Source organism: Parus major, chromosome 1A (assembly GCF_001522545.3).
Source record: "Parus major isolate Abel chromosome 1A, Parus_major1.1, whole genome shotgun sequence".
Lineage (NCBI taxonomy): Eukaryota > Metazoa > Chordata > Aves > Passeriformes > Paridae > Parus > Parus major.
Genome location: NC_031773.1, coordinates 33393296 through 33403763, shown reverse-complemented (window position 1 = coordinate 33403763; position 10468 = coordinate 33393296). Strand labels below are relative to the sequence as shown.

Genomic DNA, 10468 nt, shown 5'->3' with positions numbered 1-10468 from the left:
CATTTTTTACTTCAGCAAATTATGTTCTTTGTCCATCTGGTATTTAAGTACCATACAGTCTGTAAAGAATAATGAAAGCCAGAGTGAAAAGGTGGCCTGCTACCACCTAATAGTACAGCAAGAGACATATATTTCAGGTGCTACTACTGCTGCCACTACTAAATGAGAGAAGACCAAAGAAAAAAGTTGTAGGAACAGAAATAAACACCAATTTAAAAGACAGAAAATAGTTGCAGTTTGGTTTCTATAAAACTTCAATTCAAATATTGCATGGAGACCCTTAATGCTTTTTCAGATCTCCAAATGGCTTTTCTTGCATGTTTTTCCTCACAGTTCAAGGGTTATTTTACATCACACCAGTTCACACAAGTGTCAGTTCCTTTGCAATCACAGGCTCAAGAGCAATCTCTTCTGCTGCTAGTACCAAGGTGCACCTGCAATACTGCCAGAATTCTAACATTATTCAGAGTATTAATAAACAAAATAGAAAAAAAAAAAACTTCTAAGGGTGCCTCCGGCATATTCAACAAACAACATTCTACCTGGATGTACCTGTAACACTGAGCAGCCATCACTGTAACCAAATTCACCAACTGCAAAAGGAAAACAAGTATGCTCATAGATAATACTACCTTCAGATAATTTACTACGTATCTTTTTAAATTAAAGTACACTATAACCTATGGATGCACATTGCTAGAACGTACAACTTTCTATAAAGAACTATCAAGTCCAGTACCCTGCCTCCCGTGTAACCTGTGTTTGATGCTTTAGAGGAAGACAATAACTGCATAATAAACCTTTCCAGTTGTGCAATAATGCATGCTGCTGGAGAGCTGGAATATTTCTGTCAGGCATAAAAATGTAGAACACTGGACGAAGACAACCATTTGACCTTCAAGAGTCTTGCTTTGTCAAATGCAGAGAGTAAGACAAATACATAGATGACCCTGAACAATTAAAGCTATGTACATTATTTTGACTTTTAAAACAAGACATTATGGAACAAATAAAAAGTAAACACACAAATGCAAAGAAAAGAAGGCACACTGAACTAAGAAATGACAAGAGAGCCTTAATTCAAACAGCCCACCTGTGAATTCCTTCACAAAAAACCCCAAAACTTTGATGAGATTAAAATTTTGTCAGATTTCAGAGGGAATTTGATATGTCACTTGGAATTCTATTTTAAGAGAAGGAGCTTAAAGCTGTTTTTTGATGTGTTTATAGTTCTGATCAACAACCATCAATGTGTCAAGAAAACTGTCAGGAATTAGAGGCCTTCTTGCCCGCAGACAAAAAAGGTGTGGTGTTTATATTCCTTGAGATGAACCAATATATCTTGTGTATGTCAAACAGAGTGAATTAATGCATTACACACATTTAATTCTGGAGGAACCACTTCAACGAGGAATGAATGTCAGGTATGTATACTGAAAGATTAAGTTTACCTGCTAATAATGCACATATCAAGAGGCTTTAAAAAGTGTTATAAATGCCATTAATGAGTATAGGCACCAGACCAGAATATTTATAAATTCATAACTGACATGTCACTCAGACTCTAATCAATTAAAGAGGCACTGTGAAAGGTGGTGATGCTGCTATGCAGTAATTACTTCTACTGTAGAATGAAATAGTGTTACCTAAAATGAATACTTGCTCTACATTAATTCCCTTTAGTAAGACAAGTACATGAAGTATGCAGAAAAAGTTCTGTTAGTCTATAAAAGGCGTTAGTGTTAAGAAATGCAAAGTACTCGCATCTTCAATTTTATAAACTTCACAAAAGGTGCAAATGATTCAATGCTCCCCAGGCTCACATAGGCAGATCAGTACTGTTATGTCTAGTTTTCCTAGAAGTACCATCATCTCGGGGCAGTGCTTTTTGCAAGCTCGACATAGCAGCAGTTCTTTCAATGTCTATCACAGCATACAGCTCTGTGCGCCTGGTTGGAGTTTGCGGAAGTGGAGTGGTGGGGGTTTTCGGAGTCTGAGGGTTGTCAGAGTCACTACCACCTTCCAAGTCAACCTGTATATAGTTGAGCTGCCTGTGTTCTAAACTTGGACGCCTAATGTCAAAGTTAAAGACTGTTGGGGTACAGTCCCGACGTCGTGTAAATTCGACTTTATGAGCACTTGCTGGTACTGTTACATTCTCTGTATTGACATAGTTATGCATCAGATCTAGGTTATTGTGGTAGCCATTCAGAGACGGGGTCTTTGGTCCTAAACTGTCATCTTCATCTCTGCTCAGCTTGCGGGCTTCCCAAACAGGAGGCAAGGATGGCAAGTTCTCGTAGTTCAGCAGCGCAGTTCTTCTCTGAGCAGAGTTGTTAATGTTCTGGGTGTCTGAGGTACTGGTTGATGTCAAGCGACCTCTCCTGACCCCTGAGGCACTAGGGATGGATAACCTATTTATATTTTCATACACCAATTTGTTACCAGATGGTGTCTCTCTACGTTCATCACTGTCGTACCCAGTGTCCCATTCAGTGTTGTTTGTGCTGCTTCCACTAACTTGATCTCTCCCAAGTTGTTCCAGTTTCTCTCTTTCCATTAACTGCCTTTGAACAGGTGTTGGTCCTAAAACAAACTTCACTCCTTCAGGCTCCAGGAGAACCTGAGCATCTCTGTCATCAGTACACATCTGATCTTCTTTCACTTTAGTTGTTTCAGTGTTTGAAAGCTTTGATTCCAGTGGCACATGCACACTTGATCGATTTTTTCTTTCCTCTTGTACTCCAGTAGTGTTTACGTAAGTGTGCACCTAAAAGGGAAAGAAAAAAGAAGAAATTCAAACACTATGCCTTCTCCCCCCCTCCAAATTTATTAGCTTCTTAGCTCCCCACTTTTCTAATCAAAATATAAAGAAAAACTTGTGATGGCAGGTGTTTAAGAGCAAAAGTCATCTCTCTTGCATTTTGCTGAACTTGCTTTAGGTTTTTTCCCTGAATTTTTGTTATTAGTTATGTTAATGTTCCTCTAACGGAAAAACAGAATTCATATCTTATGCTGATAATTATTTTTATCTGATGTTTTATCTCAGTTGTGCTCTAGTTCTAGAGATTGGCTGTAATCAAGGCTACCTTGGGCTGCTCTAACTTAGCTTGTTACTTTACATGGGCAGATCACTGAGAGCTCTACTTTGTTGTCCCTTACCAGTGACCAGCAATTACTTTGGCTAAGTTTATGTTCATAACTTCCACACTGCAAGGAAATCTACTGTCCATACAAGGAAAAAAGAAAACCCCAACCAAAAAGTAAACCACAAAGAGGCATAAGAAAACCCTTGTTCTCTTGCCTTGTGCACTACTCCAGGAACAAAAAGAGAGGTTGGGACTACAGGAAGAGCTATCCATTCTTTTTTCAAGAACCAACAGCCTCCTAAGAACAGGGACTCAAGTAAAAAAGTACACAATTCCATATGAAGTGTGGCACTCAGAATTAAAAAGAAGCAGGAATTGGCACCATATGTCACTAAGAAAGGCAGAAATACACTTCCAGGTTATATCCCTTCAGTTTCCACAATGGATCAATACAAGGCTGAATGGGAGAGACTGGATTCCTTCTCTAAATTTTAATTCTATGTCTGGATACAAACAGCAAAAGTAGTATTTTACAGCACAGTCATGTAGCTTGCCAACCTCTCTGTCAAGCTCTGCAAGCTGAAGTGTCATTTACCAGCTCACTTGATTCCTCCACTGATTTTTCAAACTCACTAGTCAGTAACTCCAATGGTAACACCTGAGCTCTTCTGTGAGGGCTCCTAAAAAATCCTTTCCCACAAGATAGCTCACAGCACTCTGCTCTGGCTACCTTCTCTGGTTTCCAGCACTGTTTCTTGTCACACATGAAAGTCTTCCTAGACCACATGACATTCTTAAACTTGACTGTCATTTTCATCAGCAACCTGAATGATGAGCGAGAACATACCCTGACAGTTTACAGTCTATCCAGACTAGTACCGTTTCCAGGGAGAGGGATGTCAGCAGTCTGGAGAACTGACCTCATAGAAACCTTATGAAGTTCAGCAACAGCAAATACAAAATCCAGTGCTTACTATGAAATAACACCAACAATACACGCTAGATACCAACTGCTTGAAAACAGCCTTGCAGCAAAACTTCAGAGGTCCAAGTGGATGGTAAGTTGAATTTGAGTCAGCAGTCTACTCTTGCGGCAATGAAAACCAAACATGCACTGGTTTGTGTTAGCCATAGCACAGCCAGTAAGTAAAGGAAAGTTACTATTACCATCAGTTCAGCTCTCACAAGACTAAACCTAAGCTCCAGAGTACAAGACAGACAGAACCATACTGAGGTAAGTCCAGTGTGGGGCCATGACTAGAGAGGAGCTGGAGCACATGACATACAAGGAGAAAATGAAGACATCATCTTAGTGCCATTTTAAGACAAGGCAGGGAACCACCTAATAGCTGTTTTCAACTACCTAACAGATAAAGCAAAGACAGAGCCAGACCCTTTTTGGGGATGTTCAGCAAAAGGCCAAGGGACAGCAAACACCAGATGTAACAGGCAAAAATCTGATAACATACTAAAGAGAAATGATTTCACAGCAAAAAGTGATTAAACACATGGCTGGAACACATGGCTGAGATTCTGTGGAATTCCTTTACCTGTAGTATTCAAAACATGACCAGGACAAGGCTCTGTGCAGCTGTCTCCAACTTAAAACTTTGACCTAGACGACTGGAGGTCCCTTCTAACCTAAATTATTCCATTAATTCTATTTGACAAATAGAAGACTTACATATAAAGAAGCTTTTTAACCAGGATCTCTCATTATAATGTAGAATTACTCATGTTTAAAAATAATTACTGAAATTTTTGAGAAGAGTATAACGCAAACACATACTTTCTGTATCTTTACTTTTTTATTAAATATTAATTCTTCAGCAAGCCATTCTATGAAGTATCATTTTAAAGAGGCTAGTCAAACACTTTTCTGAGGTAGTTAAAATACTGTAGGAATACATTACACCTGATACTGAAAAGTGCAAGTGAAAGCCTACAGAACAGTCATTCGAAAAATCTGAACTGATGTAGAGGCTAAGTTGAACAAAGAGAAAAAAACACCCACTTGCTCCTCTGCTACAAGTAAAGGATGTGTTGATTCTTCACCGACAGAGGGGAGGCGTGCGCTGCCGACAGAAGGATGTCTGCTGGAAGGGTGTGATGAAGCATCTCCAAAAGATGGGTATCTGGGATAGCCATTGGGTAAACTTTGTGCATTGAACCCAGGAGCTGATTCAATTAGAAAATAACCAAAACCATATTAAAATAGAACATTTTACTGTATATGAATAAGATACTTTAGATATAAAGTCTAATTTTCTAAAGAGAAAGTAAAATATGTAAAACAATATTAAATATTCACAAAGCTCAAATTTGCTTGCAGGAAGGAAATGGAAAACAGAACAGCATCCCAGTACATACTAGAACACTTTTCTGAAGCAACCACTGAAAGCTAGTTGTATTACACACCCAGTGAACTCCCTCCAACTTCTCTTTCCCCCATTAACATCTCTCTCTCTCCCTGACAGAGACTCCTTACATAAGCTTCCATTTCTCTGAAATCATCAATAAACTGGAATTCCTAGTTTCAAATACCAAGTCATCTGCCTGAGATTTCAAAAATACCAGAAAATTTTAGGTAAATACTTCACTCACCCATTCATCTACTCCGAGTAAAAGAAACACATTCCAAACCAACTGCACATGTGATTTAAACAGTATTATTTTCCCCTAATAAAAAGTTTGAAACATTGCCCTAAACTAACATTTTTCTGAAATGCTACAGGTAAAGCATGGTAATACATCATAAAGCAATTCAATAAGCATATTTTTAAGTGTTCTTATGCAACAACCAAGTTCCAAAAACTTTTTTCTTGAAGATAATCCTCAGCAATTACCTCAAGAGAATGCACTACTGGTAATTAGCCTCTTAGCTTTAAATTAGCTTTTCTTTTAATTACTTAAAGATTAAATTCAAATCAAATGCTGTTTTCAGCTAAGTACCACATTACATTCAGGTATGCCATCTGACAGTATAACCATCCTTACTGGTAGGTGTTCGAGGGGTTCTTGGTACTTCCAAATCAGTTTGATGATTATTCCTTTCTACTACTGGTTCTTCTACCACATTTATGCTATTATTCTGCATTATCTCTTGTAACATGTTAAACAGCTCTTCTGCCCGGGCACACTTAAAGGCAAAGATTCCTATAAACACACCAAAAAAAAAAAAAAAAAAAAAAAAAAAAAAAAAAAAAAAAATTCTGTTACTCAGAAACATGCCTTACAATATATATAACTTTAAAGAAATAGAACTGGAATCCACATAATGAATACCTGTTAAAGAAGCAAAAGTTTTATTGCACCAAAACACACAAAATTACTGTGACAACCTTTGAAGTGGTTATCTAATAGAAGAATAAGGTTCCCATGCACCAGAAGTTAAATTAGAACAGAAAACTGATTCAGCTAGGAGCAAAACTAGGTTTTGAGTGCTAAATGAGGGGGAAAAACCCAACAATTTTCTTTTTTCTTTTTTTTAAAGCTGATAAAAAGGATACCTGTTAAATATATACTTAAAAATCATTAAATGAAACTACAGCAGTGTGACAGAGTTGTATTTCCTAAATCATATTTCTATTAAACTACTACAAAAATAAGATACCTGCACAACAGAAAAGGATTTAAACACTGGGTAAAAGTTTAGTTTCTTTTAAGAAAACTAAAATGAAAAGCTAGTAAGACAAACTGTGTGGAACAGACAGTAACAAACTAATTGATTTAGGCTAAAGGATAGACACAGAACACAAAGTTAGCAGCAATACCATGTATTTTGTGTGTGTATTGTGCCACTTTGCCTTTGAACAGCAGGGAGTGTCCCAACTTACCCTCACCAGCAAAGTCGCAGCTTTGGATTATTCTTCCATTGAAAGCATGAAGTTAAAGTTGACACGCTTGTTAAACGTGGATGAAGGTGCTCAATTTTTAAACTGAGTACTACAATCTTAAAACACTCTTTACTGAAAACTACCTACCTATATAACCACTTCTGTAAGCGCAGTTATGTGAATACTCTGGCAATTACTATCATCATATATTCATTTAGGGATGCAGAGCTGTGATAGATCAGAACCACCAGAAATGCTTCACATGGCAGAAGTTCACACAACCCCAGCTGGGAATACCCCAAATGGGCTATGAGGAACAATGCTTAGCTACTAATAAGTAGCTGCTGCTCAGAATAAGCTTCATATTTGCAACACTACAGCTATAGAGATTCTACTATTACATGTCCCTGACCCTTAATCCAGCCATGTTTCATATTTTGTATATTTCTGAATACTTACGCTGGATATTTAAATCTTAATGGACAAAAAAAAATTTAAAAAAGCTCCCAGCATGTTTCTGAGAAATTCAGCTGCCTTTAAATATATTCATATTAAATACAATGTGATCTGTCACACAACATGGTGACATACCAACTTTTCCAATTTATATCCAGAAATATCTGTTAGATGTGCCCTTAAGACATGTCTGCAAGGTTTTTAATACCTTGTACAAACTCAAGGCTTCACCATCATTGCTTCTCACAACTTATCAAGAGAAATAACTTGATATTAAAGGAAAAACAGGAAGAAAAATACTGACTAATGTAAGAAGTTTCTAGGCAGTACTCAGAGAATTCTCAAATGAAAAACTTCTTGGTCATCCCATGAAGTAAAGATGAAGTTTTGCAACTGTGCCCACAAAACCCACTGTAGGTCACAGGAACAATGTTCCATTGCAAAAGGGCAGCAGAGAACATTTTCTGACAGATTTCTTTGTCCTCAATATTTACAGTATTTTAATATTACATAAGGAAGGCAAGAAGCAAAAGAGGGAGGAAAGGGCTGCTGCTTACACAGCCTGCTTAATCTTGTTTGTAAAAAACAAAAAAGAAAAATTAGAAGGAAACCAGAGATGTTAATTAGACTTGGTGTAAGATTTTGCAGACTTGCTAATAGACTGTAGAGAACTACCTTCAAATTAGTATTTTGAATTAAGTATTATTAATATCTGTTTTCAATGTTCAGAAGCAGTAAATTAAATCTGCAAAACCCATTAAAGTGATTATCTTCAAAACTTTAAAAAAAAAGTTAATTACTTTAAGAATTATGAAAATTTAGTTTAGTATGGAGTATACTTCAATGTTTGAAAATATCTCCATTTCTCATTAGGAGATGAGCTGAGTGTGCCTTTTAGACTCCCATTAAAAAAAACTTGTCTTCCTTTACCTCTGCTTGGACAATGAATATTGACTAGGTTTATTTATGTTCCAGTTCTGACTTTTTAACAGTGAAATTAAAAAACAAAACCTGCAATTTCTCAGTGACTAAAATTATTGATAATAACACTGGTAAATGACAAAAAGTCCTAAAGAATGCTGGAACTTAATTTCAAAATATGAATTCCAACTGCACACAGCTATTTCACAGTAGGAGGTTGCAAAATGAGGCAGAGAGCTCAACAGAAACAGGTGTTTCCTTGGGGACTGCTGCAGGGAAGAGAGAAACACCTGAGTGTTCTCAGAGGAAGCAAACCTTGGCCCAGGCAGGTATGGTCTGGGGTACTGGAAAGGTAGCCATCTTTCTGATGAAAGCCACTCAAAAAGTAACTGAGCATAGCTGAAGTATATACACCTCATACAAAAACGTCAAAATTTGAGAATTATGTCATTGATATTACTGAAAGTGATATTTGCTTTAGGAAGAGAATGAAACACAGGTGTGTTACTCAAGACAATAATAAGGTGGGGACATCCTGTTCATATCAGTGCTCTAGGCTTTTAAAATCTTAAAAGCAGAGAATTGTTTGAATTCTAAGGAGATTCCTCCACAGTTTCAGATTCTACTGCCTCCCCCTGGAAGTCAAGTCAGCTTCTGAGGCAGGACAATTTCTTTGTCAAAACCACCTCCTTAGATGACCAAAAGAATACTCACATAGAAGCTTGAAGTCCTCCAGACCTATAAATGCCAAAACCTACATGCAACTCAAATCCTCATTCTACCAGAAGACCATTCCTCATAAAGTAATTTTTTTCCAGAAACCACATTCACTTGCAGCACTATAGCCTTCATAACTCTTGCCAAAGGACTGGCAAATATCTTCCAACATCAAATAAACTTCCAAAAATGTTTATATGCAACATTTCCACATACCTTGTCCAGTTTGACACCTTCGACCGCTTTCAAAAGAGAAAAGATTTGAGTCATAGCCATAGCGACGGAGACAGAGGTAGTGCCATTTTACAGAGTCCCTTTTACGGGTGTACAAAATTAGTTCTGTATCTGTAAGTTCCATTATGCCAGAACCCAGTTCATTACCATCGTCATCCACATTAATAACCTATAAAAAAGAAATTAAAAGCATTAGGTAATTACTCTTTTGAGAAACAACACCACTTTTAATAATCTTAATGCCTGACTGGTAAACTCCTTCTGTATTAGTTACAATCCTTGAAGTGAACATTTAAAAAAAACAAAAAAATAACTCAGCAGACTAGTTTCTGCGCTACCCTAACCCAGAATTTTAAAAATTCATATAAGACTTATTTAGAAACAATACAAATGAGGCTGCCTAACATTACTGTAAAATCTGATGATAAATTTAAAGCAGAAGAGATTTGGAAGTTAAATATTTTTTTTAAACTGGCTTTATGTACATATTCTAGTATTCCCACATGGATATGGCATACCTTAGATAATGGAATCTTTCAGAGCCCCATTTCTAAAAAAAAAAAATATTTGCTTTGTCATATAACCCCACTTACAGTTGGGAAAAGGAATGAAAAAGGGTAAGTGGCTCCAAGATGTGAAGATTGGCTCTTTCACATACATGTATAGCCTTGCACTGTGCTGAATCACCCAACAGTTTTAGATATTTAGCTGCCTTTTAAAAGTCAACAAATAATTCAAATACCTTATATATATATCTTGTGTGAAAAGATGCATATAAAGCTAAACTCTTGTCCTTCCTGCTTTTAAGCCAGTTTTGAGGTCATCCTTTATAGAATTTGGACGGTATATATTTCCCCTCTATTTTACCTTACAATGCTGCTTTTAGTGCAATTCTTTCTTCATCAATAAAAAAGCTACCAAAAAAATTTCCCCACAGAATTAATGTTACTCCCTAAAATTACTCCCTAGAAATACATTTTCAACTTGAAATCTAGTAAATTGAAAAGAATTAAGAATTGTTTCATCTGCCTGTGAGGCTTATGCCCATTTTCCTCATTTTGTAGATTACATTCATTCATCTCTCCCTCCCCCACCCCCCCCAGCCCCCCTGCTAAACAAACAATAGAGAAATCTACAAGGAGAAAAATAGGAACTAGTTACTCAAAGTGATGCATAAAGAGCAGGAAAACAGAAAAACATTTTATTCTTCAGCTT

The 10468-nt window shown here is 36.8% G+C and overlaps 1 protein-coding gene across 2 annotated transcripts in view; it reads right to left on the bottom strand.

The window, feature by feature from the left end:
- Positions 1-889: 889 nt before the first annotated feature.
- Positions 890-10468, bottom strand: part of FRS2 (fibroblast growth factor receptor substrate 2) — a 44520-nt gene continuing 34941 nt past the window's right edge. For both annotated transcript variants that reach the window (XM_015629359.2, XM_015629360.2), the window contains exons 4-7: positions 9236-9422; positions 6087-6245; positions 5104-5267; positions 890-2770 (exon numbers count right to left, since the gene is read on the bottom strand). In XM_015629359.2, coding sequence (XP_015484845.1) covers positions 1820-2770; positions 5104-5267; positions 6087-6245; positions 9236-9422 — 1461 coding nt within the window. In that variant the 3' untranslated portion in view covers positions 890-1819. The remainder of the gene's footprint in view (positions 2771-5103; positions 5268-6086; positions 6246-9235; positions 9423-10468) is intronic.